Genomic DNA, 21,796 nt, shown 5'->3' on the forward strand with positions numbered 1-21,796 from the left:
ACGTGAATGGATGACGAAGATATGCGACTTGTGTAAACATGTGAATTATGAGATGCGTGTTATGTAACATGACTACATACCACAATCATGATGCGCTGGCCGCCATTTTAGTTGCTTCGCTTAAACCAAATTTGGTATTGCGGGACGTAAATGGTTGACGAAGGTATGATACTGGTGCAAACAGGATAAACATGAGATGCGCGCCTTGTAACAACATGACTACATGCTACGCTCATGATGCGCTGGCGGCTGTTTCAATAGGTTCACATGTACCAAACTCGGTATACGCGAAGCGAACGCACGACATAGATAATTGATTCGATTTGTGGTGTTTAACGTCCCAAAACCACACTATGATTATGAGAGAGGCCGTAGTGGAGAGCTCCGGAAATTTCGACCACCTGGGGTTCTTTAACGGGCACCCAAATCTGAGCACACGGGCTTACAACATTTACACCTCCATCGGAAATGCAGCCGCTGCAGCCGGGAATCGATCCCGCGACCTGTGGGTCAGCAACTGAGTACTTTAGCCACTAGAGCACCGCGGAGGGGCCGCACGAGATAGGTAAATGAGACATGTAACAACATGACGACATCTCACACCCATGATGCGTTCGCGGCCATTTCGCTAGCTTTACATAGGCCAAATTTGGTATTACGCGACGTCAATGGATGACGAAGGTATGTGACTGGTGCAAGCATGGTAATCTTGATATGCCTGTCATGGGAGAACATGACCACATTCCACAGTCAAGGCGCCGATACATTTCGACGCGACGCGGTGCGCGTTCTCAACGGCGTTCATTTCGTCAGTTCAAGCCGGCGTTGCCATGCGAGGAACGGGTCCAGCCATATATATATACTTGCGGGCACGCCATAGAGAAATAAAGGTTAAGAGTGGACACTCCCGTAGACCCCAGCGGCCCAATCGACCCTAGCACACCTAGTGGTTGGTGAGAGCAAGTGGCGTGCGCTTCCTGTTTTGGTTTCACTGGCGCAAATTTTGAATTACTCTGCATAACCGACGTTTGGCTATGACGAAAGTTCATGATTTCAGACCACTATTCATTGCCCAAATGGATAGTTTTTGTAGGTCGTTTTGATTTAGCGATTCCCTGTTTTGTTTCGTTCAGTGGTTCGTGCGAATCGGTCGTGACGTAATTTTTATTTCGATTAAGTTATAATAAAAAGAGATGCAGGTAATGATAATTCACTACGGTTTTATTCATCGCGCTTGTGTTTTTCTTTTGGAACGAGTGATCAATGTATATATCAGTCAAAGAGACAGAGTATCCGTAATGTTTTATTCTATTCAAAGGCAAGGTAGAGTCTGAGAATATAAAAAGCACAATATGACAAAGGTAGACAACAAATGCATCTCGCCTTACAAATAAATTGTAACAAATACAGAGAGAACACAGACAACGCACACATCGCTAGAGTTGGCAGAAGCCGAGAAGCTGGTGAAGTATGACACACCGGGCCAGTGGGTAAGTAAGGATCTATGGCAAAAACACAGCGCACAATGCTGATGAAGAAGGAAGAAGTGACATATACACAGCAATGAAGTCGCGAATCACGCCTGGGGTTAACCGAAATAATGCATATAAAAAAGAGCACACAGAAACCACACGACACAATATAGCAGAAAGGCAAAGGTGCAGTGTGCTGGCTGTGCTGAAGAACAGCTAGTCCAAAATGAAAAAAAGCAGACTTGATGCATGCTTGTCCTCAGAAAGGTAGGGCTTTGCAGCTTGCTCACTACGTGAAAGACAAGCTTTATGCTACAACGCTGGCAGGTCTTGCGGCTCTTCTTATACGTCGCCTTCATCAAAAACTTAAGATCCCAAGCGATTTGCGTCTGGGTGTTGCTGTGACGCTTGGGAGCTAAAATATGTTGTAGTCATCACTTATCCAGAATTGTGGACCTTAATTGGTGCTACGAGAGCGGTATTACAGGGCTAATAAATAGCAGAAGGAAACCACTTTGGCTCATTATTTTTCACAAAGGCTCTACATCGTACGTTATCACTCACAAGCTATATAAAAATAAAATGGCAGCATCCGCAGCCCCATCAAACGCTACAAGTTTGGGTATCCTTTTGAAAATTTTGATGGGCGAGATGAGGAGGTTGATGAGAAGCTAAAATATGAAAAGCGTGATAACGTGAACCGTGCCCACTTCATACTCTGTTCCTTACCCGCTCGAAGACATTTCAACAAGCGGTTTTGTTATCAATACATTACTTGAGCTGGAGAGATAAAGCATACACAGTGACCAAGCGACCCACAGTAAAGTGTACAGTTCGCCCGCATTTGCTACAAAAATACAGACAGGATACCCAACATTCTTTTTAAGGTTATGCAAATCACTTCGAGCGAATACACAGTGTCCCTACTCCTCATAGCGGGTAACCAGAACAATGTATGCAACGAAGGAGTGGTTATTCCAGTTGAACTGATTATAAGCATATAAGACCATAATGAAGTCTGCTGTAACGAAGTAATAACATAACAAAGCTATCGCAGGATTCGGCTCCACTCGAATACTTTAGTGTAAACCCGCCGCTAATTGCTAACCTTTGAACTTGTCAAGCTGTATGCCTGAGATTGAAGACTGGAACCTAACCCTATCTAAGTTTCGGTTCACAAAACGCACATGCCAACATAAACGAACCCGGCAAAACATTTTCAGAAACTTCGCGCGACACCCAGCAGAGCAGAAATGAAAATCGCCAACACTTGACAGATGGTGATACAAAACATCGCACACTTTCAGGTGATGTGCAGTGGCCTCAATTATGGCAAGAAAGTGAGATTCAAGTTGTTGTACGTATGCAAAAGCTGCTTCTGATGGCACAGTGAAATTCCCAAAAAGTTTGCTGGGGACGTGGTATGCTTTGAGCATTGTGAAATATTGGTGGGTACCCTTAAGCGTCTCACTGTCGTCTTTCAGTAACTGTGGGCAACTGCAACTGTCACATGCATTCCGAAGAAAGTGTTTGATGAGAAAACCAGCTACATAATATGCAGCGGAGTCATCGATAATATGGGAGTGAACGTTTGTCGCAAGTTCAGAGAGATCGTCTAGAGCGGGAAAGTCGTCAGGCTGTGGCTGTGCACACTCCTCATTATCCGCAAAGGACGCACTGGTGAGGGAGAATGGCGAGAGCTGCTCCTGGAGGAGCTCACATTCATCATCCTCGACATTTCCGTATTCTGACAGCTTGAAGAGTTTTCTTATGCAGATGTGCTTCAGGCCACAAATAAATTGTGCTACATTGGGGTTGGTGTTGCAACCCTGTTTTTGCCTAATGTGGCCAAATATGTTCTCCAGAGGAACCTGTTGAAGCCTGCCTGTTAACAGGTATTCAAAATTGTAATTTTTGGAGAGGTCGTCCCATAGTTGACAAATAGCCTGAATTGTAATTTGCCAACCTACAATGGTTTGTGGTTGACGTCTGCCAACAAACTGCCATGATGCAATCCAGGGAAGCTGGCCTCGGAGGAAGTCAATCAGCTCTGAATCATTTTTCATGATTGCATGCTGCAGCTTTTGCGAAGTTCTTTTTTTACTCGAGCTGTTCAAGGCATCGAAAATCCTGTCCATACGATCACAAAATTGAGCTGTAGTGATGGCCGAGGCAGGCAGCACCTTCGCATACACCAATGCCGTGATAGCAATCGAAACTGACGCACTGAGGACCTGAGTTGCTCTGCTGACCTTCATATTAGAAAAAGGTTTCTGATGAACGTGCCGTTCAGTCAACTTTGGAGCCAATCGCAACCGCAACTCATGTGAGGATTGGTAAAGGCTTACAATGTGCGACCAGTTAACGATGTCATCCCCAATGTATAACTTGTGTGCTTGGACATTATTGCGCGTTGTTTTAAATAAATGCGGAACATCAAAAATGTAATATACCCGCTCAACATTAACTTCAAAAAAAGGCTTTGCTACAGTCACTCTTAGTTGGTTAGCGAGACTTACATTTGAACTGCCCTGGTCACAAATGACTGCTTTCACTGCAATATTAATGCTCCTAAGCTCCAAAATGAGTGACACCAGCAAGTTATGCATAACAGATGGTGGTGTTGATGTGTGCCCTATAGTAAAAGCAACCGGTTGAACCCACTTTCTCGAAACGCCAACAAGAAGAAAAACCAGTGCTCGATCAGCGATGGTTGAAGTGCGATGAGTGCCATCATCTGTAAAACCCTGGACAACGTCTCTTGCGGCATCATAGTACAAATTCTTTTTGAGTGCTATTTCGTCGAAAACTAAAGCGCACACTCGGTCCCGTTCATTCCAAGCTTGAGTATTTGTTGCAATGGAAGAAAGGATTCCTGGAATTATGCCTGGAGTCATCTTTACATTAGCTAGCCACCTCCTTAATGAACGCCGGGAGGGCAAAGAAAAATATGGAGCCAGAAATCAGTATGCTCGCGGACCCCGGAAGTTTAAGTGAAGAGCAAATTTCTTGAACCACACGGGAAACCGCTTGCCCTTGCGTTTGGGCCTCAAGCGAACATGTGCAGAAAGAAGTTCAAAAACCTCCTCGGTGACGTGCGGTCGGATAACTCCAAGGGCCTTTGAAGTCAATGACGGTGCTTGGTGAGGCTGTCTCCGCAGTCTTTTGATAGTTTTCCGCTGTGCTGCTACTTTCGCTTGCAGATATTTAATGGTTTGCTTGTACTTCATTGATGGAGACATTGTCGCTGGCACACAGGAACGCACTGCAATAAAAAAAATGGATGTAAAAGTGAAGAACAACTAATCCCATACGAGCACTTTCCTCGCTCTTTCAGACCCAAGGTGCACAACTTTCTGTGGTGCAAAGTTTTCGATTCCACTACCTAAAAACAAACCATTCACAATGTTGACAATGCACAAAAAAAATAAGAATCACTGAGAGCCCACCCTTACATTTTGTAAGTGCACACGTATTGTCCATTTGAGGATAGTTTCCTCAGAATGTCCTAAACATAAAATAGCACAATAAATACAGCTGCAATAAAAGCATAGTCACCATTTTCTCTAGGGCACTCAGGCGTGGAGCTGTTGGCGGAGACGTCTTCTGGAGGGTTTTGTGAAGCTTGTTCAGTGCCTCGGACAGTGCTGTCGGAACAATCTTGCGAGCGGCCTGCGGAAGTCTCTATATCAATCCACTCTGGTGTTGAAGTGAACATACAACTTACCGGTCACACAAGTTCCTTTTGTGACAGCTGAATGACTGGTTGAGGTTTTCTCCGGCAAGACGAAGTCAGCGGAAATTCTTTCACCAGCTACAAGGGAGCTGCCACCTGCAGAGGTTTGCTCAACAGTCAATTTCGGTAAAAAAAAGAAATCGCGACGCTGAACGCACCCTTTCATCGGGGCACCTCTATGTGTGGGAGCCGCTTTTTGAAGCCTCTACCGCAGGTCCTGAAGAAATGAAATTACGACAATGTATCAGTAAGAGGCTTAAAATAACACAAACTGAAGCTCATCCGCACCTTGCAGTGCCGCTTCTGCAGCCATGTCACAGTCACTACTTGAAGCGACGCTCAGAGAACCTGCATATATGTGCAGTTGGTACAAGTTACAAAGCTTGTAGCATGGGGAAACTTAAACAGCTCTTTCAAACGCATAAATTGGTCGAACGTGGAAGAAAAGAGAAGGCACCAACTAGGAAACAAGTAATTTGTGATTTTTGGAATTATCAACAGTGGCAGCTTTCACTGATTAAAGGTATACGTACATGTGCACTCAGGCTTGAAGATAACGTGAAATAGCCCTTTAAAGTCTTTTAAAACAAGTTGCGCAGGTCAAGAGCATCAAAAAACGACAGAAATGTAAAGCTGCTGTTAGGAAGGTAATAGCCCACAATTCACAAAATTTAAGACTTTCCAAGTGTTACTTCTATAGTGAGGCTTCTCCATCGGCTACAAAGATCTTCACGGTTAACTGTCGCCACTGATTCAATGCAAGTGGCTGCTATTGCACATATTTGAGTTTCAGTCAATCACTTACATGGTGCAGCTGGTTGCACACTGGGAACAGCCATTCTTGTAAGCCTTGTGTGCCCAGGGTCCATGAAACTTTGAGCAGTAAAATGGTCGCTACAAACCCTGTACGTTGCGTACAATAGGCTGGCCGGCTTACTCAGGAGATCATCGCGTCCAGCATACTGCATCCATGCTTTCATCCTGCATGGGCAATGAACTATCAGCTGAAAGGGGAAGTGCTTGAATAGTGATTTTTTATTATTACCGTCACTGAGCAAGTACGAACAGTAAGCCTAAAGACATGCAAACCATACAAAAGCTTTAACACACCTGCCGTCCCGTGGTATGCAGAAGAAACTCGTCCCAAGCTTCTTGTGGGTTCTGCCATTGTTGAAGCACCACGATACACAGCAGTAGCTGCCGTAGCTTGGACCGCCGGACGGCATGGCATCAGCGCGGTCTGAAAATGTTAGTAAGTGGATGCTTCGCTGTCAAATTATGAAAAAGATATGTGCACGTCATACGTGTACCAGTACACCCCTTTGAATGATTAGCTAATCAATGCACAATACAAAACCAGTGATACATCTCTGACCTATAAAACTCTGACTTACAAAGATAGACGTCAAGACCACGTACAAAGATCTTCAGAAGTTTCCAGGCCGCTATCCCTTGTAATGCAATAGTAATGCGGCCTGGGAACTTTAGAACACCTTCGTACGTACGCAGTATCAGCAGTACATTGGGAAGAAAAATCGTAGTTGAAATTTGTGCGGTAAAATTATATTGGAAACGTCAAAAAAATTTGTGAGCAGCTTGCACTAGTGACACAAGGCTAGCGAAGAAACGAAGATGATGGCCACTTGGCTAGTCCACAGTTGCCTCCGGCACACTAAGAATTATTCGTGTACCGAGCCATCGGGAAACGCGTCGTGAAGCATGCGAGGCCCAGCGAACGCTTCTCAATATTTTGCACCGAGCCTATGACCTAGCTGCCCAGCTATGCTCATCGCACAGACGCTCACGTCCGTGGCAGACGCGGCACGCGTCGCCTCGGCTTGACGCCGCGCCACCTTTGCTATACTGCATACGTTGCACAATGTTGCCGTCTAGCCGCCGCATAGAGCCGCAAACTTTCTTTTTAGCGAACCTCCCCGTCCTTACAAGCTTCAGAAAAAGGTTACAACTGCGTGAATGAGACGCCACGTAAGAAACAAACTCGCACACTCGAAGCGCAACGTGTGTGTGTATCTTTCTATGTTTGTTGCATGGTGTCTTATTCGCGCAAGTGTAACCGTTTTCTGAAAAAATGACCCAACAAGACCAACAACATGTCATTCAACAAGCTTCGCTTGAAAACGTGCCTCACCTGTTATCTCACGCACGAAAACGCCGACGCAGCCGACGTTGACGAAAGCGACGAAAGCTTCTCGCTGTCAGTCATGCATGGGCTTGTCGCTGGGTAGATGGTGTTTATGACAGTACAGCTGAAGAAAAATAATCGCGTAAGGTGTGTTGAATAAATTGTTTTTATGTATAAAACATACCAAATTTGGGCGTATAATTATTATTTTGTAAAAACAATTCTGTTGCATTGATTATAACTGTTTTTTTTGCGCTTGCGCCCTCTGACGTTTGGTGAGAGCACTAGTTCGTTACGTAGTCGTGACGCACTTCCTGAGGCCAGGTTTCGCGGAGTGTCCGCTCTTGTCTTTTTCTTTCTCTATGGGCACGCGCCGCGCTGCGTTGCTTTATATCATGCGCGTTTCAGCGCGTCCAGCATCTTTCCGTCACGAAAAGAGGAAGACGCAGTGTTGTCAGGGTAACGCATCGGCGCCAAATGCAGCATGTCGCATTTCGCATCGGTTGCCGTCGGGCCGCGCCGACGGACGCTGATAGCACCGGTCGCACCGGTCGCGCTTGGCGTCAAACTATAGAGTGCTCGCGTTTTGTTGACGTAGCGTCGCTGTGCCCAGCGAGCGCGCGCGTCAACGCTACATTGGAGTATATTGGGCCCTTCAAGATGCGCTCGCGGCCGTCTTGCTAGCTCTACATATACCAAATTTGATGTTTCCTGACGTCAATGGATGACGAAATGGTGTTACTGGTGCAATCATGATAATCTTGACACGCGTGTCATGTAACAACGTGATAACATGCCACGCTCATAGCATGCTCGCGGTCGTTTTGCTAGCTACACATATACTATATTTGGTATCACGTGAAGTGAATAGATGACGAAGGTAAACGAAACATTCAAACATGATAATCATTACACGGAAGTCATGTACGGCATCATTTACCTCCACCTCGTAACGTTGAGCTGTTTTTAAAGTGAAGTATCAACCTTTCTCATTCGTGCTTCGCATGGCATCGATTGCCACTGTACGATGGATCTGCCAATTTTTTTCTATGTCGTTGTCATCTGCATGCTTCTTTTAATGCACTGAAGCACAGTGGTGGTTCGCGAGGGCGAGCGTGAATTAACCTGTTCCACACTGCCCAAATATAGATTAACGTTTTTTTAGATGATGAGTTTTTCTCTTCCCGCCTAGATTACGATGTTACTCGATATCACTAACCCGTTATTGCTGCATGCTAACTCCTTCTGCATTGGTTTTCTGTGCGTTCTTTGGTCACCACACATAATGAAATATATGTAGTTTTTTAAGAGCGAAGCTCCATAATCCGTGGGTCGTGCGTCCCCGATGTATGTAGTAGTAGTAGTAGCAGCAGCAGCAGTAGTAGTAGTAGTAGTAGTAGTAGTAGTAGTAGTAGTAGTAGTAGCAGTAGCAGTAGTAGTAGTGGTAGTTGTTGTTGTAGTAGTAGTAGTTGTTGTTGTAATAGTAGTAGCAGTAGTAGTAGTAGTAGGAGGAGGAGGAGGAGAAGGAGGAGGAGGAGGTAGCCACCTCTCGTTTAGTCCTTGGAATGTCCACTGAATGGCGGTACTTGTATATGGTTTATATATGGTGAAAAGATGCAAGATGGCGGTACTTGGATTGGTCACTTGATGGAATGTCAGATGGACTGACGGACACACAGATGGTCGCACGGATGGACGGAAGCAAGAACGAACAGACGGACGTGAGCACGGACGGTTGCATGGACTGATGGACGCTTCGCCCCACTCATCATCAGTAACCCCGTGGATATGGTGTAATTTCTTTTTTTTTTTTGCTTCTACGTTAAGACTTTTTAGCGGCGATGCTCCTTCTCTAACGTTGTCACACGTCACGCGTAACCGAGAGAAGAGACGGGAAAGAAAATAAGGCAGTATTTCTCGAACAGTATAACAGACGGTGCTGTCTCATAGAAGTGCATACAAACTGCTGCTGAGTGGAGATATTCTAGATGGCGCTGTACCGCTACTCTCCGATTGGCTGCTGCACGCGTTTGCCCGAGTGCACGAAAGACGAGTGCCTCTCTTGAAGTGCGTCGATTCGCCTGCACCACGTGAACCATTTCACGGGGTGCTGCACTTTGCCATTCGTTTCAGCTGTGCAGCATTGACGACCTCTGAACCCCGCCATTCGTTTCAAAAGGTGCAGAAGAGGTGTAGCACTGGTTCACAATTTTCTGGCACCTCCTACGCAGACGTCACCGGCTTGGTGCAGCTGCGCGTGCAGCTGAGCAGACGACGCAGCACTTATGCGTAGGCGCCGTACCCGCCTCTACTTACGCGGTGTTTTGCCAAGATGTTTGCGCCGCATAAACTGTCCACATGTGAGGTTCGCCAACGTTCGCGGTGTGAATTAGGTGAACAGAAATAAGGCCTGCACCTTGTCGGCACATCGTCATTCGTTTGGGGGATTTTGCTGGGCCTGCGTTGCTGAACTCAAGCTGCACAATTTCTGAACTTCGCGTGCACAGCCTTGAACCGCTTCCAATCGGTGCAGGGGAATTGAACGGACCTTCAGTCTCTGGATCGTCGCAGTACGTGGCGGATCGTTGGTGGGGCATGGACGAAGCAGAGTGGCGGCTGCGTTGAAGATGCTTGCTCTCAGCTTCCTACGCTCGCGTCTCGTCGGTGTTACCCCCGCGTCGTCTGCATGCTCGAACGCGATCGGACGCAAGGACGCATGCACGGATGGACGGACACTTCAACCCACTTATAGTCATTCACTCCGTGAATATGCTGTGATTTTTCTGTCCACTTGATATTGTTACGCTTTTTGAAAAAAATACCCATTAAACGAGGTACCCATTAAACGAAATGCCCATTAAACATCTTTCGTATGCTATTCGTAAAACCGATAGCATGGTTACTAATAGTAGCCCTCGTTTGTGTTTTTTTACTAGCACATCATAGTTTTCAATATCTGTTGTTCACTGCGTCTGCAATCGTTGCATTGCTGCTTGAAGATCATCATAGAATAGCTCTACTGTGTAGTGTCGTAACAGGATACGTTGTAGCATATCCTCGTACTCCACCTTGATATTTCTTGAGTAGTCTTATTGTGATACTCGCTACCAACTTCTTTCATACCATATAAGTAAACATTATACCCGTTATGAATTTGTCGTTTCGAAACCTCTCACCATACTGTCCCTCCTCAAAGAGCACTCTGTAGTAGAGTATACCTGCCCCTATATTTAACACTGAATACGCTTCCCCATGCTTCTTGGCCTCACCGAGGTCAGTTGTAAGCCAGCAAACTCATGATAACTACTCGAGTAGCCCAGATGGTCAACTCCACCTCTCCACTTCACTGCCCGGCCGAAAGACAGACCACGGAAGGGAAGAGAAGAAAGGATAATTATTACCATCACATGTGGAGAGCTTGACGCCTTGTGCATAGGTGAGCGAAGGAGATTCCCGACGGGTGGGGGCCGCGTAAAAATTGAGAGCAATTCCATTCTACAGAGGTGGATGACCAGCGAAGCTACTTAGCATGCGACACAGAAGGTACACGACATTTTGAAGGTAGGTAGCAACTCCTTCGTGGTCTCGACCAGTGGTGATAGCGATGAAAGCATGCACACAAATGTATTGGTCTGTGGAATGTTCACATTACCGTTCACGTGCGTGTAACATTCCCATGCCCAGTGGTGATGAACTAGCTATTTATGGGCGACATCTCCTTCGGTCCGTGAGCGTCGAAAATGTGTGTGTGAAAAATGGGTTCTCGCCCTCCCCGGCTCCTCTCTAAACCACACCAGTGTTTCCAAAAAGCGATATGTAACACGGTTTCACACCTCCTACGACAAAATCGGGACGACCTTCGTGCTTGGGGTTCGAGCGCGGTGCTGTCTCTGATCTTGGTGGAAACGCCGGAGAACACGGCATATTTTTTGTCGCACCACCAGAAGCAGCTTGAAGTAAGAAAGGTGATGTCTCTGCCCTTGAAAGCTGAAGGTTATTTTCTTTAATTTCGTTTTATTGTGCTGTAATATACCATACACACGTATTTTGGTTGAATATTGTATACATTGTGGTGCGATAAAAAAACTCAACATCTATTTTTTTTGTTGCACGAGGCAGCATTCCAGTAGAAGTGTTCATTCGCTGGATATGCTTCTTGAGCATGTTTGGCAGGCATGCCAACCGATACATTTATGAAGCTGCCGAAGCCGGCGTGTTGGTTGATTTTTCTGAAGTGAGGTAGAGCGTGAGGAACGGCAGAACAAACAAATTAGGTACACAAAAAATTGAGCACTAAGCTTTCATACTAAAATGAGGTTGTACTTGAAAGCACCCATGACCACACGTATAGTGTTATTGTAATAATTCACTATATTGAAGTGAGCAAGACGGAAGATATTAAAGCCAGTGCAATGTCTTGAAGATGTATTACCCTGAACGGATGCGTAAACGCTCCATTTTGTTAGAGTACAGTGTCGTGTTAAAGTTTGACAAATATATTTATTGGTCAGCGGAAAAGAGGATACCCTCAGTTTTATTTTCGATAATCGTATTTTGCGCAAGTTTCATAAATTCTAAGCGCTTCTCAGCAAGCGAAAGGAACCTTGAGAGTTTATAACTACTATGTACGTATCTTTCTATCTATCTACATAGCCCACATGTTTGGGTGATCCCTCGATCACCTGCTTACTTTGTTGTACACTAAAATTGGAATGGGAGGGTAAGAGAATTGGATGAATATGACAGTGTGGTCATGACATCAATAACGTAAAGTTCCTGTCGCGTATGCCGCCGCTCCCTTTTTTTCATACACGTGTGGCAAATATTCCTACATAGCGGGCCACGGTGCGTGTATGCACAGCCGTTGATTGACAGTGTCTAACTACCCTGGAACGAAGAGAACTCAATTTGGTAATCTGAATGCGAGAGGATTAGGAAATAAAGCACTGCACGGGCCGATGTTACCAGCCCGGGCCCGGCTCGGCCTGATACCGCCATGCTCCGGCCTACACAAGCCTTGCCTAGTGTTTTTAAATATTGCCCATACCCAGCCCGGGCCCGAAAGATGTGGGCCCGGCTCGGGCCGTTTCAGCTAGTTATGCCAAGATCATAATCTAGGCACTGTCCAATGCCTGCCACACACAGGATATTTTCTAGAGAACATTTTCAGAAATTCTTTCAGTGTCATGACTTTCACTGGTTCTGAGTATACGTTTGGTTGATTTCCCGTAACCCTTTGGTGAAATAATTTTAAGGCAATATAAAACACTGTTGGCGTCATAGTTGGCTCTCTCAGGTACGCAATGCTAACCGCACAATGCTATTTTCTTTCATTTTAAATAATGACTACAAAATATATTACCTCCATAAAGCGGGAAAAAATTGCGGACATTTATAGCTTGATACTACATAAACTTTACGCGAGCTAGGGCTGTAGAGTAAATGTAGCAAGTCTCCTGCAAACTTCATTAATTGCACACTGCTATGAATAAAAATCCACAGATCGCACGTACTTCGGGAACAGATGTCATGCGAAGCATGCGGATACAAGGTGAATATATTTCGAGTTTTGTTCAGTAAGACGTTATGAATTGGCGCTCAATATATGTAAAAATTCATGCGCACACATTCGTTAAACAGCCACACAAGTTTTATATTAGCCGTTGTTAGCAGTTGTGTAACACTGTTAATAATTAGAAAACTTGTTCTTGATGACTTAATAACTATTGCGCATACTCACTTCGGGCACAATTCTTCATCGTCATGAGCCATTGCATAAAAAATTGACAAAATTTTTATCAAGTGTGTAGCAGATAGCATGCTTCCCCAAAGAATTACAAAGGATAGCATAGTAAATGCTTGCCTGGTATAACTGTCAGGTAGACCTAGTAACTAGCCCAACTTTCAATTCTGTTGAAATGCTTACCTGCCCAACCAAAGTTAGGATTATTTATGGAGTGATGGGTATTCAGCAAGTATGCTTGTAGCAGTTACCCAAAGAGAGGCTTTGAAAGGCCGCTGTTCGAGCTTTAGCTGTGAGTGTGCTGCGCGTTGCACGCAGGCCTGGCGTTTTTTATTATACCCATATCAATCCATCTCGCCAGCTGCTATAATTAGTAATATTATCATCATCACCGTCATCATCATCATCATCATTTGCCTGACTACGTCTACTGCAGGACAAATCCCTCACCCATGTTTCACCAGTCAACTCGGTATGCTTGAGGCTGCCACTTTATACCCGCCAAACTTCACTTCATACCCACAAACTTGTCCACCTAACTTTCTATCTCCCTAAAACCTACTTGCATTCCCGTGTGCTCAGATTTGGGCGCACGTTAAAGAACCCCAGGTGGTATCTCTGGAGCCCTCCACTACGGCGTCTCTCATAATCATATGGTGGTTTTGGGACGTTAAACCCCACATATCAATCAAAACCTACTTGCGTTCTATGGGAATCCAGGGAATCTTATCTGGGAATCCGGCTGTAGTTATAGCCGCTGCTTTGTGACTGGCGGCTGGCCTACTCGAATTGCATATAGATGGAGATCTCCTCCGGCTATTCTAAATAGTGGTAGGTATTGTTCAGCACGTGAATTTACTGTTAATTCGGCATGGACTGCAACAAACACCACGACATTTCACAGATCCATGGTGTCATGTAACAAGTTAGCAATTTTATGGCACACAGAAAATTGTAAATGCCGAAGAATTGATGGCAAACAATATGCCGCATTGAAAAAAGTTCATTTTATTGTTTTTGACGTGGTCGCCTGTAAGTGGTCACTACTCTATGGGTCATTTTCACAATATTTGTTGTCTCGCGTAACAATCTTGTGCTGTGTGCAAGACCTGGAATGTTTTGAACATTCATATACAGCTAAGAACCAATCCAATCGGCCAGAGCTACGCTGTTGTTGTCATCGGGGATCAGCGTCAGGAGATGGCGTAGAACCAGCCGAGTCGGTCAGAGCTGCACTGTCGTCGGAGATCACGAGGGCGCAACCGGTTGGCACAAAATCCAGGGAGCAAGTCCCACGTTGAAAATACGGGCACTCCTTTGAAACTATATACAATCACTGGCGGTAGGATGCACGTGATTTGGCTCCATAGCTTTCCCTTCAGTGATAAGAGAAGTTGTCGTCGAGTAAAATACGATGAGTGTAAACAATGTGCTTCGCCCCGTGAGGCATGTGCGTGTCACTGGGCTATTTTCGGTTTCGATGTAAACAATGAGCGAAACAGACGCTTGGGGTAAGACCACCTCCTCGCGGTGCGGCAATGCGTTGAAAAAAGTCACAGCTTTGCCGCAAAGGTAAAGCAATGAACGTGATATGAAGAAATTGGAAGGTCACGTGAAGAAGGGCAAGCAGATGGAAACGTGCTCCGCATTTCTCACGCACAAATGACACACGAAACGTACTCACAGGTACAGAGATGTACGCAAATAGGCGGCTCAGTCGTTACTTCGCTGTCCGAAAAGCGCGCCCTTTTCGCAAACGGAGGCTGTGCAACGATTGCAGTGACTTTTGTGCGCCTAGTAACTACAACTGAATTGTTCCAGTGCAAGCCCAACGCCAGCCAAGACGTATGATACTCTCCACCAGGGGATAAGGGCCCGCGAGAGATCGTTCACTCCCCTCCTTTCCGCGGGACAATGTACGCGTGAGAGATGAGAGCCACCACGCGCTCATTGCGCCATCTCGCTGATAATGCTGAAAACACGATAGTTCCCCTACGAGATGCCCGCCAACAACGGTGAGTGGTAGATATAAATATCATGCCGTTTGAACGTTTAAGGAGATATCCCTTGGTGGCTCAGTGGTGAACGCCTCGTGTTCACGGCGCGGAGCTTCCGCGTTCGATTCCGCGCGCCACAGTGATTTTATTGATTTTTTTTCTTGTGCTTTCATATATATAGATACATGTACATATACGGTGAATGACACCGACATCGGCGGTGAATTCCAGCCGAGAAAGTCCATATGAGTGTAACCGCACTTGTATTGAAAACGCGCCGAGTAAGACAGACGCGTGGCAGTATACCCTTTGCAGGTGCTGGTCGCTGAGGCTACAGTAATTATGAATTACTTTATTACTGTAAGAGGACGACACTACTCCACTGTCGCCCTCTTGTGTAAAGAGATATATAGGGTGCGTTTGTGCAGCAGTTAGAGTCTGTGGCCGTTATTCCGTGGATAACCTGCTTAGCACTTGTGGCGGCGGATTTAAAGGTCATTATTTCGATGGCCATTGACAGAACTTTTTTCTTTGACCTGTTTTTTCATGCGTTTTCAATACGAAAATACATCACTGAAGTCTTAGCGAACCGCGAGACATATAACTGTTTCGAGTTAAAATTCTATGAACTGTGGGAATCAATTTCATGCGAAGCTGTCAGCGAGTACATAAGAATTGTGTCTATGCCACAATTCTTATGTTCTTTAGCACAGACTTTACGGGGTACGTGTTCTTGTAAATCGCGTTGTAGTGGTTGACTACACTTGGCGCTCGAAGGGAATATTATTACTTGACGTAACCTTGGCATTCATGTTATGCCATGGACGTAAATAATGTGGAAACGAAGAGCGCGCTATGGTGTGGTGATATAAACATCATTCGTTAGCGCATACCGTCGTTGTCCAACAACGCTTTATTGTAGCTTGCCAAGTCATATGAGTGCGCATATAATGTGCATGAGACGGGTATAAGAGTGGAGTTGACACTAAAGCCACAATTCGTGTTAACCCTACATGACGTGCGTCTGTATAGTAGGAGTACTTATGCAATGTTTATCTCCTTGTTATAAATTTATATAGCTTGCACTGTAACCATAAATCTATTGCACCGACTTGATGTCTGCATAGTACTTTTTTTCCCCAGAAGATTCATGACCTTGCGGGGTTTCGTGGTAGAATACCTGACTGCCACACAAAATTCTTGGATTCGATTTTTGGTAGGATTTTTATTGTTATTTTTTGCAGTCTGCTGGCCAAAGCTACCGATGCTCTTCAAATTACGAACGTGTGTTGTCGCTGCTGCTAGGTAGATACAATCTTTGAGGCGAATATCCGCATACCGCAACCCGTAGTATATAGATATGTGACACACTTGACTAAAAAAAAAGAGTTTCATGACATACACAACATGATTTTCACGTTGTTTATGTCAAAACCATGGATACACATATTTAGATACGCTTTATCCCCCCATGCCAATTTTGTCCTATAAGAAAGTCATGAAGCAATATAAGCCCCGCCGCGGTGGTCTAGTGGCTAAGGTACTCGGCTGCTGACCCGCAGGGCGCGGGTTCGAATCCCGGCTGCGGCAGCTGCATTTCAGATGGAGGCGGAAATGCTGTAGGCCCGTGTGCTCAGACTTGGGTGCACGTTAAAGAACCCCAGGTGGTCTAAATTTCTGGAGCCCTCCACTACGGCGTCTCTCATAATCATATAGTGGTTTTGGGACGTTAAACCCCACATATCAATCTATCAATGAAGCAATATAAGAGAATCAAGCCGTAGTTGACCAGGTATGTAGATAGAAACGCTCAAAGTACCTTTGCATAGGTGCCTGTATGACAGTCAGCAGGGTGGAAATGCACTGAACTTCACATATACCTGAGACACAGCTTGTGCCGGGAATGCGTGAGGGCCTCTCTCTCGCCCTGGCATGTCCCTCGCTCACTGCTGCATGCGTGAACAAAAAAAAAAAAACTAAATACGTTATTCGCTACTCAAACAAAAAAAAGAGAACACGTTAACGCCTGATGTTACCCACAAAATAAGGTAAAGCGTTACCATTACCCTCACCGAAAACAGTAATGGAGGTTGCCTTTGTCATTACCACACAATCTTATACTTTAATCAATACGTCTTTGTTACAGGAACTGAGAGCAAGAGTTTTTTTATATCTCAAATTTATGCATCACATAAAACTTTTAACCCACAAAAGTATTCTATCTAGTATGCTCATTTAAGAAGTATTATTTTTACAAGTCTACCGGACCTTAGCAATGTTATAGTGGCTTAAAGTTCATGTTACTTGTGAAGGCTTGTGACTCTGCGGTAAGGAAGCCAGTTTTCTCGGTGTGACATTATGTGCAATATCATATTCAATCGTTCACGCTAGCCTCAATAAAATAATGACTGATCTCTCAAAAATTTGCAGTAGTCTTTTCTTTTTTCGCGTCGAAATTGAAACTGGGGGTCCTTGGCCTCTTATATTGCCCACTGCGTGGCTGTAGGCAATTGCGGAGGCCTGCATTCGTGATTTCTGTAGGGGGGTGGGAGCAGATTTGCACGTTCGTAACACTAAATGTCGCTTGGTTCACTTCTGTCGTAAATTTGGTCGTCTAGATCAGGCCATCGACGCCAGCACGCATGCGTTGACGACGTACACAGAAAAGGCCTATTCTAATGACGCGCTGAGTCAAAGCTCTATGGCTTACTCATGGAAAATAATATTTTGTGTAAACAATTCTCGTTCACTTTAGGCTGTAACATCACCGCAAACTTGGCGAGCGTTTATGTGAGCATGTTCAAGAACAGCGATAAGCCGAAACCTAGTTGCCGTTGCGGAAAGAAACAAAATTGACAAGCCTTATCAACTTTGTAGGAACTATTTCATAGCAAGTACAAGAAGATTACCCATATTAAGACTTTTTAAAAATCGCTTTTTTCGCTCTACAATAGTCGAAAAATGTTTCCTCACTCTTTGTTGTGCACGTATGTCGTTCACAAGATGTCTTCTTTGTAAGGGTAATACTTGTGTGTTACATCGTAATGAACTTTCGAAAATGACCTGGGATGAAATAAGTCCCTCCGGGTTGAATATGTACCACATTTTTTGCTTCGTAAATTAATCAGCTGAATAAAAAAACTTAGTTATTTTTCCAGCTACTGGGAGCTATATGCATAAAATACGAAATACTCGATCGCACAGAATTTTTCTGATTTGTGTTGATCTTTTGTGGAATTACCCATTTGCGACAGAGGCACATCGGGCCCATGACTCCCCCGCCCCTTCTCTGAATTTGTTACATGGCGCCAAATGACTGTTTGTCCACCCGGCCCCCACTTCAGCTCAAAAAGGTGACCCCCCCCCCCTTCTCGAAAAAAAATCTGCTTAAGCCTTTGCTTTGCGATACCTATGGTTGAGACACTAACGAAGACTTTCTTGGAGCCATAAGCTCGTCGGACCTGAGCAGACGACAGCGCGAGGACGAATAAATTCGAATAATAATTGATCACTTAATGGGCCACGACACAATCATATCACGTCATCTCTCCCACTCTTTGACGTCATTTTGCCTGCGAGACAGTGCGCTATACAAAAAGAACGCCCGTTATAACGACCGTGCTTACGACAACCTTCTATCAATCAGGAGCGGCAATGATAGCTTTGGGGCTGACTGTACGCAAACAGCCGACTCAGTTGGCAACATTGAAGCCCGCCTGGATGAAGCGGAAAATCCCTTGCGCCGAAACAACCTAATTTTTTACTGTGTTTCTGAAACAAACACTAAAGAAAGCTTCACCTCGTTGGAGCAATTAATTTTGACATCAGCGCAACTACTCGGCCGCTAATGTAGATCATAAGGAAATTGATCGTGCACACCATCTAGGTGAACTTAGCCAGAACGAACGCGCCCAGCCCCCGTCCTATAATAGCTAAGTTTGCCTTTCACAAAAATAAATATGCACTCCTTTCTTGCAGCCGTAAATTCAAGGGCACAGAATACAGTGTGGGAGAAAATTTTTTCTACTGCGGTCCGTATTGCACTAAAACACCGTCTTGCGTTTACTAAATCTAAAGCAGTTCCCTTTCCTCTCCGGTACTAAAGACTACAGACGATTTTTCACAGTGGCGAATGGGCGCTTTCAAATTTGAACGTGGGATATAGTGGCGTTCTCCTTTCCACTTCCTCTTCACCATCGGCGACGGTCGGCTGATTCTCCGCCGCCGCTACCGGGCTGAAGGCCAGGGGAGAAGTGCTTTTAAGTGAAAAGAAGAGAAAAGTGCGCCTTGTAATTGTCTCTCAGGCGGAGGACACCTCAACAGTAGCTCACGAGGGGGTGAGGGTAAAGGAGGGATTAAAAGGATAGGAATAAAGGTAAAGAGATAGAGAGAGGAAGGAAAGAGCGAGGTGCTGGTACAGTGAACGACGGAAGTAAGTAAAAGATAGGAAAGATGGGCACGGTCGCAGGAGTCCGAGGACGGGGCACCACTAGGCGAGAGCTCTTTTCGGCGTCAAAAGATGGCGTACGGCGATCCCAGTCGGCCAGAGCTGCGCTGTCGTCGAAGATCGCGGGAGCACAACCGGTCGGCACGAAATCCAGCGAGCAAGTCTGAAGGCCAGGAAAACGGGCGCAGCAGATAGGGCTATAGGTGCGTGCAGACAGTGCGGTGAGCGCTGGTGTTTCACATACTCTCACATCGTCGCCCGGCAGCGCACCGGGCTTGAAAAACTGCTATTTATCCACTATTTCTTGCATGACTTCCTGTAATTTATGCTCACTGCCTTTGTTATCACTAAATATCATGATTGCCTTTTTTCCCTGCTGAACTTCAAATTTAACCTATCTCCCTCATTACCATAGATGTCTATCAATCCCTGCAGATGTTCCTTGTTGTCGGCTAATAATACTATATCAACTGCATACATGAATGCTGGTAATGACTGTTCAACGTGTTTTCCTTGCTTGGCAAAAGATAGGCTGAATCCTAGGCGACTCCCTTCTAATTTGGCTTCTAGCCCTTGGAGATACAACATAACTAACAAAAATGACAAAGAACATCCTCGTTGAAGACTGCGTTGTATCTCTATAGGTTCAGATACCTGTTCTTCCCATTTTATAAACTCCTTGTTACCTTTAGAGATATCCTTAAGAAGAATATTTATTCTATTTTCGACATCTATTGTGTCCAGTACTCCCCAAGAGTCTTCTTGAATTACACTTAGCTCCCTTGATATCTAGAAGTGCCAGCCACAGAGCCTGTGTCCTTTTCCCGCTATTTCAATACACGGCATCAATAAAAACAGATTGTCCTCCTACGTCCTTCGTTTACGGAACCGATTTTGTAGTTCTCCCAGCACCTCCTCATTTTCCACCCATGTCTGTAGTCTTTCCTTTACTATCTGCATCACCAACCTGTAAACCACAGACGTCGCTGTTATAGGAGGGCAATTGTTTATACCGGTTTTGTCCCCCTTTCCTTTATAGATCATGCTCATCCTGCTTAGTTTCCACCCATCGGGAACTTCACCATTCATTATTCTTTTGCTAGCTGCTTCTCTTGATGTTTGTTTAGAGTTTGGCCCTAGTTTCTTGGTTAGCATGATTGGGATGCCGTGAGGTCTTGTTGATGTGCTATTAGGAACTCTTTTCTCTGCCCTTTCTCACTCTCGTTGTCACAGTGGAGGCATGGAGCTTATGTATCCATTCTCATCTGATACTGTGCATGCAGCGCTTTCTTGGTGTTTACATTTTTCTGTCATCGCTGTTTTTATATACTCAATTTTATATATGCCTATATATATTCCATGCCGCACCGCCAAGGAGAAAGCCGTGGAGCTTCGGTGGGGTGGCGCCATCTAGTTTTGTTTAGAAAAGCTATGTGCGAAAAATCGTGTATACATGAGGCCACACTTTTGCATTTTTGACTCATCTTCTCATGTGGCGAAGGAATCCATTATGTAGCAATCACATCGTAGAAATGAAACACTCTGTCGTACAAAAACCACCTCTTCATATAATCTGACCATTTCTTTTATTTTAACAAACAATCGTAGCTTTTTGCAGATACGTGAGGCCACATGAAATATTTTATCGTCTTCCGCTAGTAACCTGCTGGAACCCACAGAGACATGGCTGTCTAATGATGTCAACGACTTCGAAATTATTGCTGACTTGCCAATTGTTAAAAAAATTTTCCGGAAAGACACCGAGGGCTTTCGAGAAGGAGTTCTCATTGTTGCTAGTCAGTTGTTGTGCTCAGTTGTTGTTAGTAATATCGTGACTGACCTAGATATATCATGACTTTTAGGTCGCGCTAGACCAAAAAAGTCTTGCTTGATGTATGTTACAGAACACCACGAAGCAGCCTACACTTTTCAGAGAAACCTATTATATACTAGCCCAGATTCTTACTGCACACAGCAATCCCAGTGTTGTTCTTCTCGGGGACATTACCTGCCCAAGCACTGACTGGTGTAACTAAGTTTCCCCAGTTAGTAACTCCAAAGCAAGCAACTTTATTGGCGTTTGCCTCGATTTCAGCTTTGCGCAATTGGTCTCCGAACCACCACGCATCACACAGGATCCAGCACACAATTTAGATTTTACACTAATAGTCCCAAATGCTTATCACCCATAACTTAAGTAAAACAAATAGCGACAATAAGGTTATTTAAACCACAATTCAGTTCACACCAGTCTCACG

The 21,796-nt window shown here is 44.9% G+C and overlaps 1 protein-coding gene and 1 long non-coding RNA gene across 5 annotated transcripts in view; one reads left to right on the forward strand and one right to left on the reverse strand.

The window, feature by feature from the left end:
- The window catches only part of LOC142818050 (uncharacterized), a 93,312-nt gene that overhangs the window by 27,759 nt on the left and 43,757 nt on the right, over positions 1-21,796 (forward strand). The gene's annotated exons all lie outside the window — the stretch shown is intronic.
- On the reverse strand, positions 1,291-7,451 carry LOC142818048 (uncharacterized). 4 transcript variants are annotated; one of them, XM_075896255.1, is made up of 7 exons: positions 6,319-6,688; positions 6,014-6,189; positions 5,497-5,556; positions 5,367-5,425; positions 5,200-5,304; positions 5,031-5,144; positions 1,291-4,737 (listed from the first exon to the last, which is right to left on the reverse strand). In XM_075896255.1, exons 1-4 carry the CDS (start codon positions 6,432-6,434, stop codon positions 5,385-5,387), a joined length of 393 nt encoding a protein of 130 aa, XP_075752370.1. In that variant the 5' UTR covers positions 6,435-6,688; the 3' UTR covers positions 1,291-4,737; positions 5,031-5,144; positions 5,200-5,304; positions 5,367-5,384. The 4 variants fall into 4 exon arrangements, with proteins under 4 accessions (XP_075752370.1, XP_075752369.1, XP_075752368.1 ...); XM_075896254.1 differs by adding an exon at positions 7,358-7,451 and having other exon boundaries at positions 5,031-5,425; positions 6,319-6,448; XM_075896253.1 differs by having other exon boundaries at positions 5,031-5,304.

This window comes from Rhipicephalus microplus, chromosome 5, assembly GCF_043290135.1.
Source record: "Rhipicephalus microplus isolate Deutch F79 chromosome 5, USDA_Rmic, whole genome shotgun sequence".
Lineage (NCBI taxonomy): Eukaryota > Metazoa > Arthropoda > Arachnida > Ixodida > Ixodidae > Rhipicephalus > Rhipicephalus microplus.

Coding starts and splice junctions, on each gene's coding strand:
- LOC142818048 (XM_075896254.1), bottom strand. CDS start 6,434: ATGCCGTCCGGCGGTCCAAGCTACGGCAGCTACTGCTGTGTATCGTGG. Junction 6,190..6,318: donor TGCATACCACGGGACGGCAG/GTGTGTTAAAGC, acceptor TTGCCCATGCAG/GATGAAAGCATGGATGCAGT. Junction 5,426..5,496: donor TGCAGAAGCGGCACTGCAAG/GTGCGGATGAGC, acceptor TCATTTCTTCAG/GACCTGCGGTAGAGGCTTCA.